General features: G+C 42.7%; 1 protein-coding gene across 1 annotated transcript in view; it reads left to right on the top strand.

Moving 5' to 3' along the window:
• Positions 1–17,883, top strand: part of LOC137274648 (arginine--tRNA ligase, cytoplasmic-like) — a 136,379-nt gene extending 118,496 nt beyond the window's left edge. Inside the window, exons 11-15 of the mRNA XM_067807958.1 lie at positions 6,527–6,632; positions 11,038–11,151; positions 11,362–11,420; positions 12,739–12,986; positions 17,277–17,883. Of these exons, the coding sequence (XP_067664059.1) occupies positions 6,527–6,632; positions 11,038–11,151; positions 11,362–11,420; positions 12,739–12,986; positions 17,277–17,386 (637 nt within the window). The 3' untranslated portion in view covers positions 17,387–17,883. The remainder of the gene's footprint in view (positions 1–6,526; positions 6,633–11,037; positions 11,152–11,361; positions 11,421–12,738; positions 12,987–17,276) is intronic.
• The last annotated feature ends 3,740 nt before the right edge of the window (positions 17,884–21,623 follow it).

The following is a 21,623-nucleotide window of genomic DNA, read 5'->3' as shown; positions in this document are numbered from 1 at the left end:
CATGTGTTGGCCAATTTCCGGGTGTTATTGAGTATTTGAAGCACGGGAATATTTCATTTGAAACCTCCGGCTGCTGATGCACATCAGCACTGTTGTGCCCCTTGAAGATTACAGGATTACATCCGCCCACAGTGGTTGTACGAGACGAGTTACAGGATACATAACGTTGATGACTTGGTCAGTTACAACATGGTTGGAATAGGTTTGCAGAGCTTGAAACAGTGCATGCCCGTGGTATGAGGTCATGAGCAGTAGACTAATCATGGTTGTGTACACAAACAAGTAAATAGTCTACTTGTTCCATAAAAAGCTTGTTGATTGTGGTAAGCAGCCTCTGTCACAGAGAAAATGCCTGGTTTATTGACACCTGTATGTCTGCCTGCCTGTCTGCTGAAGACAATATGCAATACACAGGGTCAATCGTTGACCACATGCAATTTGAACTTAACACCTATCAGGCTATACACCATAAACAAAATAGATTGATTTACACATTTTGTAATTAGGCAGGTGTGATACTTGTTCATATGACATGCTTTTTTGTCTCTGGTTTGCAAACAAACTACATCCATTTTTCTCAGATGACTGGATCTGATGGAAACTGGTGCAAACTCTTGTCAGTTTCAAGTCCTACTTTGTACTTGGACGAATGACAGTTTCCAGCCACACAGTAGTTCGCCATCTCTACTTAGATGATTTTTTATTGGATTGAACACATATTCAGAGAACATGTGCAGTCGTGCCCCATTTATCCATACCTCAGATATCCGGAAAACTCGCCTCTGTATGAAAATTCCTTGAAACAAATTCACAATGTTGTAAAATTACTCACATATCCGGAAATCCGGTTTCCGGAACTGTATGGTCATTTTCACATGCAAAACACTAAATTATGTGCATTTTTTGTCTCGTATATCCGGATGGCTGACCACCTGTACGCAATTACCGAGGACCTTGTGTACCGTAACATGAAAGAAGTTGGCAGTCTTTGAAACGTGAGAAGATTAAGTATCTCTGAGTAGCAAGTGACACTGAGTTAATTTCGAGCCGTGTCAGTTTGTGGGTCACTATAATTCATTTTATACTTACCCTAACTCACGTTATGCATCTCTCTTCTTCCTCCCTTTGACCTAGTGTGGAAACGTGCTGTCAGCTAAGTTGTATCAAATCTTCCTGACCTCTGACCACCCAACCTCTGGCCTTGCAAGAGACGCCTGTCATTCATCCTGTACACGCAGCTGATCACATGACGTCCTCTACTTGTCATTCTCTTTCTTGTCACACCACAGGCTGGATGTGTTGTTTAGGAGATAAACATCATGTGTTGGCCAATTTCCGGGTGTTATTGAGTATTTGAAGCACGGGAATATTTCATTTGAAACCTCCGGCTGCTGATGCCGGAGGTTTCAAATGAAATATTCCCGTGCTTCAAATACTCAATAACACCCGGAAATTGGCCAACACATGATGTTTATCGACATTGTAAACACAAAAGTAAACTAAAGGGGTTTTAGTGTCTGCACTCGTTTACATCGAATACGGACACAGCGGTGAAGTGTCATCAGCTGGCCGTTTCAGCTGGTTCTCATGGTAGCATCTGGAGTTGCTCATTTGTGACGTCATTCTAACTTTACGTCACAATATGATTTGAATGACGTCACCACTGTTGATGACACAACAAAACAATTGTTTACGTGTCAATACGCGGTGAATAGTCTTTCAGTTTCCGGGAATCTAATACCATTTAATCATGTTTTTCAACCAATCAGATTACAGAACACAGTAACTTTTGGTTTACAATTTGCGAGAGAACTGATAGTTTGAGTTAGTGATTGATGATGGGTGTTTCTAAAGAGAAGAATACTTCTAAAAAATGCAAGCGTTGTGGTGAGTGTAACTGCAACTTTTTGTCGGCAGATCTGTACAATTCTTGTGTTGACAGTATTGGTTTGTGTGAGAGGTCATCTAGATGTAGTTTGTGTATGGGATTGGATGACAATGAATTTGATCTGTACCGGCGGATGAATAAGAGGAGGATGTCAGATAGAGATAGGCGCAGGGCAGAAGATGGTTCTTCAGCGCCTAAGAAGGCAAAAAAAGACTGCTTTTAAGTTGGTGGCATGGCGTTCTGCGTCTAGGTCAGCAGATGAAGACTTTTACAGGAGCCATCGGATTCTTATCTTAGGATCTTAAGCAGTTATTTCGTCTGTCGAGTTCGGGGAGTTTAAGGGATGCTAGCGTAGTTTCGTCACCACCACGCATGGTAGTGCTTTCTCAACCACCAGTCGTTTCCTGCCCGGAATCGTAACGACCGATATCGTAATCGGTCGTTACGATTCCGGATCACTCATCGATTCAGCAGATGAATTGGCACTCTTTTACTGCTTCGAATGTGCTTTGATCATCTACACAAGATCGTGACATCCCAGAGCGTTTTAGCGAGCATTACCCCATCCTCTCTGTGGTAGCAAATCAATTCATGGGGAAGCATTTCAACAACATGATGTGGTGTTTGCTCAACCTCTTGGAAATAATGCGTCGATTCGCAATGCGACAGCGTTCACCTTACCTCTGGTGGGTGAATCAACTACCTGTTCTGGGGCATCATTTATTCACCAGCATGGTTCAGCCCTTCCTTGCGTTGATCATACTCCAGTGATTTCCCAACCGATTCGTTCCAGTGCATCGACATGTTTCGATCCACTAGTGTCCGTCTCCGCCGTCAGATGGTTCTTTGAGTTCTGATGGAAGTTTTGATGTGGTTGATACGTCCTCACTGCTTGTGTGGATCACTGACAAACTACAATTACAGCGTAGTACGTCTTCGGATGATGCATTGTCTACTTTTATCGTGAAGTCTGGTGGTTTTGGTGAAGTTACGTTCCCTCCTAGGCCATGCATTTCTCAGTTGGTTACTTGGTTGGATGCAGCATTCACCAATTTGAGGAAGATTAAGGATGGTTTTACCTCGCCTCATTTCAACCTGTCTGTGGCACATGTCCATGGGTTCTCGTCGTTGATCATATCCCCATCAGTTGGTGATGATATTTCACTTCTGGGCTCGAAGCAGAGGTCCTATTCTCCCTTTATGTTAGAAGACCGAGAGCTGAGTCAGCAAACCTTTTGAATTTTTGTGCCAAGGGAGAGATTCAACAAGATGTTACATCTGATTCCCCTTGCCTTGTCTCAGCCCAGGACGCTTCGGCAATGGCAGGAGCTTTTGGGGTTACTGTCGTCTGCTCCGGCTGTCACTCTCAGGGGTCAGCTTCTGCTTCGACCCATGCAAATGTTCCTTGCTTCTAATGTCAGGAAGGGCGACCTGTCTGCATTGATCATATTACCCAGGGAGCTTCATTCTTATCTACTATGGTGGATGCAAGAATCGAACATTTGTGGTGGAGTTTGTTTAGAGCCATTGGTGCCGTTTCACCACCTGTATGTGGATGCATCACTACATGGGTGGGGAACTCACCTCGACGATCAGCAAGTGGCAAGGTAGTGGTCTTCCGCAGATCGAGCGTGCCACATCAATGTCTTGGAACTCAGGGCAGTAATTTTGGTGATCACTCATTGGTAGGAGCAACTAAGAGGTTTGCCTCTCATGATAAGGTCAGATGGGGTTGACCCAACTTCTGAGGTGGACTCAACAGTTTTTCAAACTGGTAGACTCATTAAGCATAGCGGTTCGAGCCAATCACATTCCAGGGGTAAAGAATGTCATCACAGAGTCTTTGTCACGGCCGAAGCATCCGTCCCCAACGGAATGGAAGCTGCATCCAGAGGTGTTCAGGGCTGTTTGCCTCCTGCTGATGGAGCCGACCTGTTCACGACCACATTCAATCATCAACTGCCGCCGTTTGTGTTTCCAATTCAGGATCTGTTACCCTGGAGACTAGGCGCCCTTGCAATTCCGTAGGACAGTTTCAACGCTTACGCATTTCTGCCAGTGGCCCTTCTTCCACATGTACTTCTCAAGTTACGTTCGACTCGGCAGATAACACTGCTTTTGGTCGTGCCCTTTTGGCCAACAAGACACTGAAAATTTATCCTTGTACCCAGTTTGGGCGTTGAGGATATACTTAGCCACCTCTAAGGACCGCCGCAGACTATGCAAGATGCTCTTCATCCTGCTTTCGACAGCTTCCAAAGCAGAAGTATCGCATACAACCTTGGCTTTCTGTTTGAGATCCACGATCCTGCGAGCGTATGCCTTTGCGAAGTTGCCACTACCTTCGTCCACAAAGCCTCATGAGACACATGCGCTTGCTTCCACCATGGCACTCTGTAGGAAATGTTCACTGCAAGCCATTATGGAAGGTTGCTTTTGGAAGTCAGATACAGATGCTCATTACCTATGGGATGTATCAGTCACTGATGTCGAAGGCCTTCATCAATTCGGTCCATTGGTCCTGGCCCAGCAGGTGTCGTTGACCCGTCTACGCAGATAAGCATCTCCGCGTTCTCGGTCTTGCTATGTACATAATAAACGATATCGATGTTATTCATATCTTATGTACTTTGTTCAGTAGGCTAGATCGAACTAGGGATGGTGTACTGTCATACCCATGGCTGGATAGACTGTGCGGGCAGTCTTGTGCATGTGCAGAGATGATTGACACTCCACTTATTGACCCCTACTCTCTGAGCAATCATGTCAGTGATGCATTGTATTCTAATTACCTAATAGTTTTTGAAGCGTTTGGTGCTAGGTCCTTTCTCACCTTGGTAAGTAGGGAGATCAGTACCGAACATTAAACTAGCATCTGGGCTACTCCTCCTTTCACCCCCATCCAGCTTGTGTCTGTGAGGGATAGTTTTGAAGCAGGGACGTTCCAGATCACTGGGGTCTCCTGATAAATTGTGGGGCGGGGGCGTTAATTCCTACTCCCTAGAGTTTTTGTGCCGTGTAAGCCAAGGGGATTGCAAAGCAACCCATCACAAGTACGGAGCAGCATATTGGGAGTTGGTGCTACTTTTGGCCTCCTTGTGGAATGCATCCTCGTCTGTGCCGTGTGTCAGAGGGGTAATCTGCGGCGGCCCTCCAGCCAACTGTGTGATAATGTGTAACGTGAGATAGGATAAGTTTAAAAATTTGGAAATTTTAACTATAAATTGTATATTTATATACTTATCCTATCTCACACAATGGATGCCCACCCTTCCTTCCCTGTATCACAGATTACTTGTAGTTCCAAGAAGAGAATGACAGTTAGAGTACGTCATGTGATCGGCTGTGCCTACAGGATGATTGACAGGCGTCTATTGCAGGGGCAGAGGTCACGTGGTCAGAGGCCAAGAAGATTTGATTCAACTTAGCTGACAGCACGTTTACACATAGCACGTTTACACACAGGAGAGGAAGAGAGATGCATAACGTGAGATAGGATAAGTATATAAATATACAATCTATAGCTAAAATTTCCAAATCCGGATGATCAAGCAAGCCTGGACAACTGTGAGTGAAAAGACAATTGCTAACTGCTTTCGTCATGTGGATATTATCGTGATGCACTATGATCCTATGCACAAGTTGCAACTGTGACTGTTACTGCCAACAGTGATAAATGACCGACGAAAGTCCTCTCGCTCTTCTACACAGCCAGTGCAAAAAGCTATGACTGATTTCTTCCAGCGAGCATAACTGCATGATCAGGTATAAGACATTTTATGTATGCTCTGATATTTGTTCATGTGTAATCAATAAAGATTATGTCTCATGTCTACCATGTTTGTATCTTTGTACGTTTCTTTGTACATATGGCCCGTGGTTCAGATATCCAAAATTTCGCATCTCTGGACAATTTCTATAAACGGGGCACGACTGTATTTACAAAGCCCAACATCTCTATATACATTCTTTATGGATAGCAACTTCATCTAGTGTATATGATTTTGTTTGTATATGAATCCATACTGAAACAATGCATCCAGTAGAATGAAAGAAGTTGTTATCCATAAAGAATCTTACTTTCTTGGGACTCGCCATACTCCTATAATGCCCATCAAACACATCATCTTTCTGAACACACAATGGGTCCGCAGCATATCAGCAAATGAACTATCCAATCGGAACTGTTGTTACACTTGAGTGCACACCCACCTCCTATGACTGGGTTCGGTCCCCCGAGGGCTTCATTTTGAGGGAAGTAAGCCCAAGTATAAAATATTGCACTTTTGAATTGCGATTGTATGCTTATAATTTGGTTTATTTGTTTTTTAACAAGCAGCAAGGTATATTATGTGTCATGAATAAGTGATAATTTTAAGTTTTAATTATGTATGATTTTTTGTTTGCATGTGACTTTTGAGTTGATGTACATGTAATGCTTTACCAAGCAGTGTTTAACGGAGCTCTACCCACTGGCTTTCAGAACTCTCCTTGCACTAAGTTGATGTCTTTTTGTGCAAGAAATTTCTTGCAGGGACCTTCCTACTGTACAAAGCTCTTTCTAGAATTCCAGCATACACCATTCTTGCCATGAAACCTTACTGTACTGGGGATCACATGATGTTGTGTTTGTTACAGGAAGAAGTTTAAGACTCGGTCGGGGCAGTCAATACGATTAGTGGAACTGTTGGATGAGGGGCTGAAACGAGCAGAGGCCAAACTTAAGGAGAAAGAACGAGATAAGGTTTGGTCACTATCACTAACATTCCCCTTGAACAACCAGTGTTTTGTAAGAGTGTGTGCAGAAAAAAAATTATAAATGCATAGTCCAGATCTTTTGCAATCAAAATTTTCAATACAATCCCAAATCATTTCAAAATTTCTTGTTTTTTTTATGCCCCCAGCATGTAATGCAGGGGGATATAGTCGACCCGCCCGTGATCATTTTGTTTCCAGAGCATAACTCAGAAACTGTTCAATATTTGTAGACCAAACTTGATAGGTATAATAATCTCAGCTTATGGTTGTGCCTTTTGCTATTTACAGATTTTTGGCATTTTTTTTTGTTTTTTTGTTTTTCCATTGATCATTTTGGTGTTAGTCTAAAGGTGGGGTGGGCTTATTTCCGGTGCAGAACTTGAAAAAATGTTCAGTATTTTTCTTTCAAACTTGGTAGATATATCAATCAGAACCTTAAGTTGTGCATTTTGCTAGGTAAAGGTTTATGTGATTTATCATTTTCTCGGTTTCCATGGAAAAGTTTCGGACTTAGTCGCAAAATGGGGGAATGGCCTTCGTTTCCGGAGCACAACTCAAAAACCGTTCAATATTTTTCTGCAAAACTTGGTAGATATATCAATCAGAACCTAAAGTGGTGCATTTTGCTGTGTAGAGGCTTTTGGGATTTCTTATTTTCTTGGTATCCATGGAAATGTTTCGGACTTAGTCTCAAAAGTGAGAGGTGTGTTTCCTTTCGAGAGCAGAACTAAAAAACTTCTTAATATCTGTCAGTAAAACTTGGTAGATATTTGTGGTAGACCCCAAAGTGGTGCCTTTTGGTATTTACGGGTTTTTGTGATTTTATTATTTTCTCGGTTTTCATGGAAACGTTTGGACTTAGTCTCAAAATGGAGGGATGGACTTCGTTTCCGGAGCAGAATTCAAAAACCGTTCAATATTTTTCTTCAAAACAAAGAGATAAAGTAACTGTCCGATGATTGGTCCTTTCAAATATGTTGTTGCTGGGAGGATATGTCATCCTCTGATGACTCTTGTTTTAATGTGTTGGTGTTTTATGGTACTTTTTAAAATTGAGTAGATCAGAGTCTGTGCACCCAAAACATGCACACAAAAAAATTGTGTGTGTTTTTTTATCAATTTTTTTTGGTGTGAATGCAGGTTTTTGCTTTAACTTGTACACGGAACAACATATGCTTGTCCACAGAGATGGCAATTATACTTCTCATTGATGTGCATGATATCAATCAGTGGATTTTCAGGTCCAGACTCAATTAAAGAACATAAAGCAAAATATCACTCACTCACTCACTAACACTTCCTGTTCCATGTCTTAATATTCCATCTGGGGTCTATGTTCCTTTATTGATTTGATATTCCATCTCACTCAGTTGGGCTCACAGGATCTTTATCTCTCACTTGCTCAATCACTCACTCACAATTGATATCTCACTCACTCAGAATTGTGCAGATTCTTTTTTGCAATGGATTTCATATTTTCAACACTAACATATGAGAGTGAATGATTTTATTTTTGAATGTGAAAATGTAGCAAAGGAAACAGCTTGGTTAAGGCGAAAATGTCTTCTTTGACATACTTCTGTGAGAAGTTCACCATGAGTGAGCTATGTATCATTCACTGAATCATTTCTTGACTGCCTTGATGGCAGCACCACACCGAATGGTCATATGCTAGGACCTTTGGCCAACTGAAAAGTTCTTTCCTGTTGCCTAGCAACTCAATAATGTGTGGTAGTGTGACTGATTTTGATAGATTAAGGAATCTGTGAGCTAATTGGCATTGAGAGTTGGCCAACCTAGTTAGAGAGGTACCTGGCAGTTGGCAGCAGACGGACAACATCTCGGCCCCGACAATCAAGGATGATGTATCTCTGCTGCTGCCAAAAGTTATGCTTTTCATGTTGATTGAATAATTCCATTGTCAACACAGTTTGTAGTCATTGGTAAGAATAAGACAGATATCATTTCTGTTGTATTTGTGTTGTTATATTGGGCTTCAGTTGGAGGATTGTTCTCACGGAGAGGCTGTGGATCTTATCTTTGTTTGAAGTGCCGTGTTGGGAAACTTAGTCAGGGTTGTCAGAAACACAAGAGCATTCAGTTGGTCAGGATTGTTGATAGCGTATAGGAGTATTAGCTTTGTCTGTTGGCTTGAATGCATTTGCTTTTTGAGGGTTTGATGGGAGACGTGTTTGACAGCTATTTGAGTTATTGAAAAGATGTTGATTCCAGTAATTGTACTGGGAGACTAAATATAGCTCGTATTTTTAGATTTGAACTTAAGCTGAGCTAGTTATAGCTCCCAAAGACCAAAAGGTGGTGTTGACAATTGTCTGGCCTAATGTGTTATTTCCGGCCCCCTGTTAAGTCAACATGTCTCTCAACTAAACCTGGAATCCCTTATTATCTGACATTAACAAGCAACCATCATGCAGTATCTGTCATGTTCACTGGCTGAGAGTCAAGCTCGGGTGTTTAACTGAAGTGTTTTCCAACTCCCTAAAACTGTCTGTTTTACCTTGTATGCAGACAGAGCTGAGGATATTTAAATATTTACACTTTTAAGTATGAAGGCAAAGATGTCAGAAGGAGGTCAACTTCTTTATTTTGGAGGGACATGATGTTTTGGAGTATATTCTTACCGGTATTAATTCATCATCATCCACCTGATGAAGGCGTAAGAATATACCCTGAAATGTGAAATAGTTGACTCCCATTAGTTCGTCTTTATGTGTATCCCTTTAAATGTTGTTCAGAGATTTTTATGTATGTTCAGTAGGCCCTTGAATGTTCAGAAGTATGAATGAGATGAAGTGGAAGTTTTCATATGGACACAAACATTTGGTGTGAAGCCAACCAGCAAGGAAGAAGTGTTGGACAATTAACAAGTGTCTCAGAAACATTACCACCTTTACATGTCAATACAAACTAGTGGTAGCAATGGCTGGTGAATAGTGACGGTACTGTACAGTGGCGTGATAAATTAAGTAACAGTGTAATATCCCCAGCTGGATGGTTGGCATCCAAAAGCAGGGTAGCCTGGTTATCCAAGGAGAAAAAAAGTACTGTTCTACTGCACTTGATGTGAGAAGTGACCGGCATGTGCTTCCCCCTCATAGCAGCCTAAGTTAACTTAGTCTCAGTATTATCGTTACATTCCTCAACTAAGTCTAACAAACCCTAGTAGGAGGTTGCATCTCGTAACTTATGAGACCTATAAATAGACTATGCTGCCATATAATAGTATCTTTAGATTCATTGACAGCTTCATCATCCAATTAAAATTAGAACACTAAAGCAGTATCAATGTATTTACTAGCTGGGACAGTTAGTTTATTGAAGCCTTATTATCCCCCGGCATGTAATGCAGGGGGTTATAGTCGACGCCTCGTCTGTCTGTCCATCTGCCTGTCCTGTGTCCATCCATCCATCCATCCATCCATAATCATTTTGTTTCCGGAGCATAACTCAGAAACCGTTCAATATTTTTAGACCAAACTTGATAGATAGAATAATCTCAACCTATGGTTGTGCCTTTTGCTATTTACAGAGTTTTGGCATTTTTATTTTGTTTTGTTTTTCCATTGAACATTTTGGTATTAGTCAAATGGTGGGGTGGGCTTTGTTTCCGGAGTACAACTCAAAAACCGTTCAATATTTTTCTTCCAAACTTGGTAGATACATCAATCAGAACCTGAAGTAGTGCCTTTTGCTATAAACTGGTTTTTGTGATTTATTATTTTCTTGGTTTCCATGGAAAAGTTTTGGACATAGTCTCAAAAGTGAGAGGTGTGTTTCATTTTTGGAGCAGAATTCAGAAACCGTTCAATGTTTTTCTGCAAAACTTGGTAGATATACCAATCAGAAGCTAAAATAGTGCCTTTTGGTATTTACAGGTTTTTGTGATTTCTTATTTTCTCGGTTTCCGTGGAAACATTTTGGACTTAGTCACAAAATGGAGGGATGGGCTTTGTTTCCAGAGCACAACTCAAAAACCATATTTTTTTTCTGCAAAACTTGGCAGATATTTGAGGCAGACTACAAAGTCATGCCTTTTGCTATTTATAAAGTTTTGGCGTATTTATTTTTCCTGGTTTCCATGGAAACAATTCGGACTTAGTCTCAAAATGGACATTAAGTAACTGTCAGATGATTTGTCCTTTCAAATATGGGGGTGCCAGGGGGATATGTCATCTTCTAATGACTCTTGTTTCCATCTAGCGCATGTTAATATGCCACTGATAGACACTATACAAAGCAAATAACATACTGTCACTTCGAGGTTGTGGTTTGCTAGGCAGTCTTTGCCAGGTTGTATTGAGGTATTTTAGTGGACAGGTTTTGTCCAGTTTGCAAGGTGAGTGTTGTAAAAGAGGGTTGTGTCTGTGCAGGTTCTCACCCCTGAGGAACTGAAGAAGGCACAGGAAGCTGTGGCGTATGGCTGCATCAAGTATGCAGATCTCTCCCACAATCGCACCCATGACTACGTATTCTCCTTCGACAAGGTAATCTACCAAAACACTTGTCTGACAGTGCATACCAAAGAAATCTCAATCCCAGAAGATCTAGTGTACAGTTGATCTTGTTGCAAGAGGCAGTAATGGGATCGGACTGATGTCATCATGTCATAATCAGTGCTAATTATGTAATTACAGGACATGCAGGCACAAGATTTTGTCCTGTCCTGAAGTAAATAAAGACATATATTGTTTCAGATGCTGGATGATCGTGGGAACACAGCTGCTTACCTGCTATATGCCAACACACGTATCAGGTAACCACATTCGTCACTCTGCTTACCTGCTATATGCCAACACACGTATCAGGTAACCAGATTCGTCACTCTGCTTACCTGCTATATGCCAACACACATATCAGGTAACCACATTCGTCACTCTGCTTACCTGCTATATGCCAACACACATATCAGGTAACCAGATTCGTCACTCTGCTTACCTGCTATATGCCAACACACATATCAGGTAACCACACTCTGCTTACCTGCTATATGCCAACACACGTATCAGGTATCCACAGTTATCAATCTGCTTACCTGCTATGTGCCAACACACGCATCAGGTAACCACATTCGTCACTTTGCTTACCTGCTATATGCCAACACACGTATCAGGTAACCACAGTCATTACTCTGCTTACCTGCTATATGCCAACACACATATCAGGTAACCACAGTCATCACTCTGCTTACCTGCTATATGCCAACACACGTATCACGTATCCACAGTCATCACTCTGCCTACCTGCGATATGCCAATAGATGTATCAGGTAACCACAGTCATTGCTCAACATTCATACCAATCCCAGTAGTTCCGAATCCCAGGTTCTGGATAGCTATGACTGGGATTCTGAGTCCCAAGTTCCAGATACCTGTGATTTTGGTTCCGAGTCCCAGGTTCTGTAACTGGTTATCCAAGTCCCAAGTCCCATATACCTATGATTGGTATTCCGAGTTTGAGGTTCTAGATACCTGTAGTTTGTTTTCTGAGTACCAAGTAGCAGATACCTGTGATTGGGGTCCTGAGTCCTAGGTTCCGTGATTGGGGATCCAAGTCCCATAATCCAGATACCTTTTCCAAGGCTCATGTTTTATGATAATGGTTCCAAGTTACGAATCCCACGTTCCAGATACCTGTGATTTTTTTTCCGAAACCCAGGTTCCAGATACCTGTGATTTGGGTTCCGAGTCCCAGGTTCCAGATACCTGTGATTGGGGTTCCGAGGCCCAGGTTCTGGATACATGTGATTAGGGTTTGGAGTCCCAGGTTCCAGATACCAGTGATTGGGATTCCGAGGCCCAGGTTCCGGATACATGTGAGTGGGGTTCCAATTTCCAGATTTCTCACACAGATCCCATGTGGGAGGATTCCACCACAGTGGTGTTTATAATAGACCTGCAACACCAACTCCACAGGATATCACTGGAAACTGTCAAAGTTCTTCTAAACAAAACTGACTCAGTAAAGAAATCTAAAGTGTTTGTTTAGCAGAACTGAATGTATGTTTTGAAACTTTGATCCCACTCTCCATGTGTCTGCTAATTAACCACTCTTGGGCCTTTTTGTCTTGTCAGGTCAATTGCCCGTCTGGCCAATGTGTCTGTAGAGGATTTGAAGAAGGCGGCAAAGACTACCCAGATTGACTTGAGTCATGAGAAGGAGTGGAAGTTGGCCAAATGTCTGCTACGTTTCCCAGAGATCATCTGTAAAATCCTTGATGACTTGTACCTTCACACTCTGTGTGACTACTTGTATGAGATCTCCACAACCTTCACAGAGTTCTATGACAACTGCTACTGCATTGAGAAGGACAAACAGACAGGTAATGAAATGAATGCTAAAAAAGCGTCCTAAAATCATACTCTCACTCACTCACCCACTCACTTACTCCTTCCTGTAGATTGGAAGCTGCAGTAAAATCCACCTGACATGTACTATACCTTCAAGAATTGCTCCCCTTACTTGCTGTCATGTTTGACCAACCGATGTAAATCCCACATGTGGGCCCCTGTTGGTGTGTCCAGGTTGGTGCCCAGCAACCCATGCTTGTAGCAGGAGGATACTTAGTGTAGTCAAACTTGGTCACTTGCTTTGTGGTGTGTCACCAGTAAGGCTTTGGATCACGATATCAGTGTCACTCTCAATCGCTTCTTAACTGACATTGTTAATGACCAACGCTCAATATCTGTAATAATCTAAACCATTCTCTTGAGGCACCTTAATCATTCTCTGAACTGACCCTCATTTCACTCCAACTCTTTCTCATAACACCCGCATACTCTTTAAAATCCCACTAAATTTTAAACCTGCCTTCTCACTCACAAACTCTGTCATCAAATGCTCTGTAATCCCGTCCTCTATTTCTGTGACCCCACCCTCTATCTATGTAACACTGCCTTTTATCTCTGGAACCCTGCCCTCTATCTCTGTAATCCCGTCCTCTATTTCTGTAACCCCACCCTCTATCTATGTAACACTGCCTCCTATCTCTGGAACCCCATCCTTTATTTCTGTAACTCCACTCTCTATCTATATAACCCTGCTTTCTATCTATGGAACCCCACCTTCTATCTCTGGAACCCCTTTACGCATTCTCTGGAGCCCCTTCACTCTATCTCTAGAGCCCCTCACTCTCTGGATCCCTCCCTCTCAATCTCTGGATCCCCGCACTCTGTCTCTAGCATCTCCTCTATCAATCTTAGGATACCCCTCACCCACTCTCTGGAGTCTCCTCTATCTATTTTAAGATACCACCCCTCACTAAAACGTATGATTCCCCTAGCTCACTGCCTGGAACCCCCTCACTGACTCCTTGGATGCAGTTTGCCACAGTTTCTAAATCTCCTCTACAGCCACCGACAGGACTTCAATACAATGAGCTTGAAATGTGTTTTTATTGATTGAGGAGAAATTAATGTAAGGAAGAATCCGAGTCACTCTTTAAGGCATGTTTTTCTTCCACCAATTAATCACAGTAAATAAACGAGAAAGCCATGCAGTTTTTCCTCAGTCATGTGTAATCTGCTACAAGCCATATCGATGTGTTGGGCAGGTTGACATGAGGAGACTTCACTCCCCTGATAAACGCAGACAAATGTTCTCCAACTTACAAAACCAAATGGAGTGGATGAGAGTTTCTCATTTACAAACTTGTTCACAATGAATGACAAATGTTAGTCAAGTGCAAAATGTTGTTCGGAACATTAAACATTCCCAGGGTAGGTTTCAGATTCTTGTTCTGACTGAGCTCCTGAACATCCTGAGTAATACTTATAGGAATATTTTGAAATAAAAATTTGTAGACGTTTTTAGGTGTGGATTGTCTGGCTCATGTCATATGGTGCATGCAGTATATCTTGTAAAATGGTTTTAGACAAAATAGTGTATCGATCAGTACATCTCCCTGACATATGGTGTAAGTATCAGTGCAATTCCCAACTGTGTAGTGATAACTATCAGTGCATCTCCCTTCAGTATAGTGTAACTATCAGTACATCTCCCTGACGTATGGTGTAACTACCAGTGCATCTCCCACCAGTGTAGTGTAACTATCAGTGCTTTTCCCTGACATATGTTGTAACTATCAGTACATCTCCCTGACATATACTGTAACTATCTGTGCATCTCCCTGACATAGTGTAGCTATCAGTGCATCTCCCTGACATATACTGTAACTATCAGTGCATCTCCCTGACATATAGTGTAACTATCAGTACATCTCCCTGACATATACTGTAACTATCAGTGCATCTCCCTGACATATAGTGTAACTATCAGTACATCTCCCTGACATAGTGTAGCTATCAGTACATCTCCCTGACATATAGTGTAACTATCAGTGCTTCTCCCTGACATATGTTGTAACTATCAGTACATCTCCCTGACATATAGTGTAACTATCAGTGCATTTCCCTGACATATAGTGTATCTATCAGTGCATCTCCCTGACATATAGTGTAACTATCAGTACATCTCCCTGACATATAGTATAGCTATCAGTACATCTCCCTGACATAGTGTAGCTATCAGTACATCTCCCTCCTGTATAGTGTAACTATCAGTTCATCTCCCTGATGTATGGTGTAACTACCAGTGCATCTCCCACCAGTGTAGTGTAACTATCAGTACATCTCCTTGACATATAGTGTAACTATCAGTACATCTCCCTGACGTATAGTGTAGCTATCAGTACATCTCCCTGACATATAGTGTAAGTATCAGTACATCTCCCTGACATATAGTGTAACTATCAGTACATCTCTCTGACATATAGTGTAGCTATCAGTGCATCTCCCTGACATAGTGTAGCTATCAGTACATCTCCCTGACATATAGTGTAGCTATCAGTGCATCTCCCTGACATATAGTGTAACTATCAGTACATCTCCCTGACATATAGTGTAGCTATCAGTGTATCTCCCTGACGTAGCGTAACTATCAGTGCATCTCCCTCCTGTATAATGTAACTATCAGTGTATCTCCCTGACATAGTGTAGCTATCAGAGCATGTCCCTGACATATGGTGTAACTATCAGTGCATCTCTCTGACATATAGTGTAACTATCAGTGCATCTCCCTGACATATAGTGTAACTATCTGTGCATCTCCCTGACATATAGTGTAACTATCTGTGCATCTCTCTGACATATAGTGTAACTATCAGTGCTTCTCCCTGACATATAGTGTAACTGTCTGTGCATCTCCCTGACATAGTGTAGCTATCAGTGCATCTCCCTGACATATACTGTAACTATCTGTGCATCTCCCTGACATAGTTTAGCTATCAGTGCATCTCCCTGACATATACTGTAACTATCTGTGCATCTCTCTGACATATAGTGTAACTATCTGTGCATCTCTCTGACATATAGTGTAACTATCAGTACATCTCCCTGACATATAGTGTAACTATCAGTGCATCTCCCTGACATATAGTGTAACTATCAGTACATCTCCCTGACATATAGTGTAACTATCAGTGCATCTCCCTGACATATAGTGTAACTATCAGTACATCTCCCTGACATATAGTGTAACTATCAGTGCATCTCCCTGACATATGTTGTAACTATCAGTACATCTCCCTGACATATAGTGTAACTATCAGTACATCTCCCTGACATATACTGTAACTATCAGTACATCTCCCTGACATATAGTGTAACTATCAGTACATCTCCCTGACATATACTGTAACTATCAGTACATCTCCCTGACATATAGTGTAACTATCAGTACATCTCCCTGACATATAGTGTAACTATCAGTGCATCTCCCTGACATATAGTGTAACTATCAGTACATCTCCCTGACATATAGTGTAACTATCAGTGCATCTCCCTGACATATAGTGTAACTATCAGTGCATCTCCCTGACATATAGTGTAACTATCAGTGCATCTCCCTGACATATGTTGTAACTATCAGTACATCTCCCTGACATATAGTGTAACTATCAGTACATCTCCCTGACATATTGTGTAACTATCAGTACATCTCCCTGACATATAGTGTAACTATCAGTACATCTCCCTGACATATACTGTAACTATCAGTACATCTCCCTGACATATACTGTAACTATCAGTACATCTCCCTGACATATAGTGTAACTATCAGTGCATCTCCCTGACATATAGTGTAACTATCAGTACATCTCCCTGACATATAGTGTAACTATCAGTACATCTCCCTGACATATAGTGTAACTATCAGTGCATCTCCCTGACATATAGTGTAACTATCAGTGCATGTCCCTGACATATAGTGTAACTATCAGTGCATGTCCCTGACATATAGTGTAGTTTTCAGTGTATCTCCCTGACATATAGTGTAACTATCACTCTGAGTATCTCCCTGACCTATTGTGTAGCTATCAGTGTATCTCCCTGACATATAGTGTAACTACCAGTGTATCTCCCTGATGTATGGTGTAGCTATCAGTGTATCTCCCTGACATATAGTGTAGCTATCCATGTATCTCCCTGACATATAGTGTAGCTATCAGTGTATCTCCCTGACATATAGTGTAGCTATCAGTGTATCTGCCAGGCCTTATGTACTGTTGACTAAGGGAGACAACTTCAGTGAGGTACTTTTCTGTATGTTTCAGGTGAAGTGAAGAAGATAAACACGAGTAGGCTGTTACTTTGTGAAGCCACTACGAACATCATCAGCACCATCTTTCAGATTCTAGCCATCACTCCCTTGGAGAAGATGTAGAGGACAACCAAGAGCATGACATTATTATGCTGACATACTTTCACTCAGTTATCTCCCCTTGACCCTATCCCAGATGGCACTTGCAGTCAATCATTGAAATGGGTTTTATGTCCATATTCAAATACAGAATTATTGAAAGTGGTGTCTTGTTTATAGCCAGTCTGTTTTAACCGTCAAACATTCTCATCTAATAGGTTCTAAAAAATGGGAAATGTTCTTGATCTTGGTGTGTTGGATGAAATGTTCTATCAAGTTACTTAAGTCACATTACAGATTATTTGCTGTATTAAATGAAACCACCGACAGGATACTCAGCGCAGATACAAAGATACTGCTACCTTACGTCTGGAGGAAGAATGTTGAACTTTCAAATGTCTGCTGTGGAAACTCCAAACATTGAGTGAGAGTTACGTCAGAAAATGGTGTAATGTGGTGATTTGTACACTAGGAGTGTACTCTTGTTCAGACACAATTGTGAATAAACTGCTCTTACATTATGTATGATGTGTTTTTGCATATTCCTGTGATTCATTTACAAGACCCATAACAGACATGCTGCACTGGTTTGAATCAGTCAGTACACCCATGTAATACAGTCAGTACATGTGTGATGCAGTTGTACACCTGAGTGATGAAGTCGTGGAGACAGCACCTGTGTGATACAGTCAGTACACCCATGTAATGCAGTCAGTACACGTGTGATGCAGTTGTACACCTGAGTGATGAAGTCGTGGAGACAGCACCTGTGTGATGCAGTCAATACACCCATGTAATGCAGTCAGTACACGTGTGATGCAGTTGTACACCTGAGTGATGAAGTCGTGGAGACAGCACCTGTGTGATGCAGTCAGTACACCCATGTAATGCAGTCAGTACATGTGTGATGCAGTTGTACACCTGAGTGATGAAGTCGTGGAGACAGCACCTGTGTGATGCAGTCAGTACACCCATGTAATGCAGTCAGTACATGTGTGATGCAGTCAGTACACCCATGTAATGCAGTCAGTACATGTGTGATGCAGTTGTACACCTGAGTGATGAAGTCGTGGAGACAGCACCTGTGTGATGCAGTCAGTACACCCATGTAATGCAGTCAGTACACGTGTGATGCAGTTGTACACCTGAGTGATGAAGTCGTGGAGACAGCACCTGTGTGATGCAGTCAGTACACCCATGTAATGCAGTCAGTACATGTGTGATGCAGTCAGTACACCCATGTAATGCAGTCAGTACATGTGTGATGCAGTTGTACACCTGAGTGATGAAGTCGTGGAGACAGCACCTGTGTGATGCAGTCAGTACACCCATGTAATGCAGTCAGTACATGTGTGATGCAGTTGTACACCTGAGTGATGAAGTCGTGGAGACAGCACCTGTGTGATGCAGTCAGTACACCCATGTAATGCAGTCAGTACATGTGTGATGCAGTTGTACACCTGAGTGATGAAGTCGTGGAGACAGCACCTGTGTGATGCAGTCAGTACACCCATGTAATGCAGTCAGTACATGTGTGATGCAGTCAGTACACCCATGTAATGCAGTCAGTACATGTGTGATGCAGTTGTACACCTAAGTGATGAAGTCGTGGAGACAGCACCTGTGTGATGCAGTCAGTACACCCATGTAATGCAGTCAGTACATGTGTGATGCAGTTGTACACCTGAGTGATGAAGTCGTGGAGACAGCACCTGTGTGATGCAGTCAGTACACCCATGTAATGCAGTCAGTACATGTGTGATGCAGTCAGTACACCCATGTAATGCAGTCAGTACATGTGTGATGCAGTTGTACACCTGAGTGATGAAGTCGTGGAGACAGCACCTGTGTGATGCAGTCAGTACACCAATGTAATGCAGTCAGTACATGTGTGATGCAGTTGTACACCTGAGTGATGAAGTCGTGGAGACAGCACCTGTGTGATGCAGTCAGTACACCCATGTAATGCAGTCAGTACATGTGTGATGCAGTTGTACACCTGAGTGATGAAGTCGTGGAGACAGCACCTGTGTGATGCAGTCAGTACACCCATGTAATGCAGTCAGTACATGTGTGATGCAGTTGTACACCTGAGTGATGAAGTCGTGGAGACAGCACCTGTGTGATACAGTCAGTACACCCATGTAGTGCAGTCAGTACATGTGATGCAGTCAGTACACCCATGTAATGCAGTCAGTACATGTGTGATGCAGTTGTACACCTGAGTGATGAAGTCGTGGAGACAGCACCTGTGTGATGCAGTCAGTACACCCATGTAATGCAGTCAGTACATGTGTGATGCAGTTGTACACCTGAGTGATGAAGTCGTGGAGACAGCACCTGTGTGATACAGTCAGTACACCCATGTAATGCAGTCAGTACACGTGTGATGCAGTTGTACACCTGAGTGATGAAGTCGTGGAGACAGCACCTGTGTGATGCAGTCAATACACCCATGTAATGCAGTCAGTACACGTGTGATGCAGTTGTACACCTGAGTGATGAAGTCGTGGAGACAGCACCTGTGTGATGCAGTCAGTACTCCCATGTAATGCAGTCAGTACATGTGTGATGCAGTTGTACACCTGAGTGATGAAGTCGTGGAGACAGCACCTGTGTGATGCAGTCAGTACACCCATGTAATGCAGTCAGTACATGTGTGATGCAGTTGTACACCTGAGTGATGAAGTCGTGGAGACAGCACCTGTGTGATGCAGTCAGTACACCCATGTAATGCAGTCAGTACATGTGTGATGCAGTCAGTACACCCATGTAATGCAGTCAGTACATGTGTGATGCAGTTGTACACCTGAGTGATGAAGTCGTGGAGACAGCACCTGTGTGATGCAGTCAGTACACCCATGTAATGCAGTCAGTACACGTGTGATGCAGTTGTACACCTGAGTGATGAAGTCGTGGAGACAGCACCTGTGTGATGCAGTCAGTACACCCATGTAATGCAGTCAGTACATGTGTGATGCAGTCAGTACACCCATGTAATGCAGTCAGTACATGTGTGATGCAGTTGTACACCTGAGTGATGAAGTCGTGGAGACAGCACCTGTGTGATGCAGTCAGTACACCCATGTAATGCAGTCAGTACATGTGTGATGCAGTTGTACACCTGAGTGATGAAGTCGTGGAGACAGCACCTGTGTGATGCAGTCAGTACACCCATGTAATGCAGTCAGTACATGTGTGATGCAGTTGTACACCTGAGTGATGAAGTCGTGGAGACAGCACCTGTGTGATGCAGTCAGTACACCCATGTAATGCAGTCAGTACATGTGTGATGCAGTCAGTACACCCATGTAATGCAGTCAGTACACGTGTGATGCAGTTGTACACCTAAGTGATGAAGTCGTGGAGACAGCACCTGTGTGATGCAGTCAGTACACCCATGTAATGCAGTCAGTACATGTGTGATGCAGTTGTACACCTGAGTGATGAAGTCGTGGAGACAGCACCTGTGTGATGCAGTCAGTACACCCATGTAATGCAGTCAGTACATCTGTGATGCAGTCAGTACACCCATGTAGTGCAGTCAGTACATGTGTGATGCAGTTGTACACCTGAGTGATGAAGTCGTGGAGACAGCACCTGTGTGATGCAGTCAGTACACCAATGTAATGCAGTCAGTACATGTGTGATGCAGTTGTACACCTGAGTGATGAAGTCGTGGAGACAGCACCTGTGTGATGCAGTCAGTACACCCATGTAATGCAGTCAGTACATGTGTGATGCAGTTGTACACCTGAGTGATGAAGTCGTGGAGACAGCACCTGTGTGATGCAGTCAGTACACCCATGTAATGCAGTCAGTACATGTGTGATGCAGTTGTACACCTGAGTGATGAAGTCGTGGAGACAGCACCTGTGTGATACAGTCAGTACACCCATGTAGTGCAGTCAGTACATGTGATGCAGTCAGTACACCCATGTAATGCAGTCAGTACATGTGTGATGCAGTTGTACACCTGAGTGATGAAGTCGTGGAGACAGCACCTGTGTGATGCAGTCAGTACACCCATGTAATGCAGTCAGTACACGTGTGATGCAGTTGTACACCTGAGTGATGAGGTCGTGGAGACAGCACCTGTGTGATGCAGTCAATACACCCATGTAATGCAGTCAGTACACGTGTGATGCAGTTGTACACCTGAGTGATGAAGTCGTGGAGACAGCACCTGTGTGATGCAGTCAGTACACCCATGTAATGCAGTCAGTACATGTGTGATGCAGTTGTACACCTGAGTGATGAA

Source organism: Haliotis asinina, chromosome 2 (assembly GCF_037392515.1).
Source record: "Haliotis asinina isolate JCU_RB_2024 chromosome 2, JCU_Hal_asi_v2, whole genome shotgun sequence".
Lineage (NCBI taxonomy): Eukaryota > Metazoa > Mollusca > Gastropoda > Lepetellida > Haliotidae > Haliotis > Haliotis asinina.
This window is presented reverse-complemented; position numbering and strand designations above follow the sequence as displayed.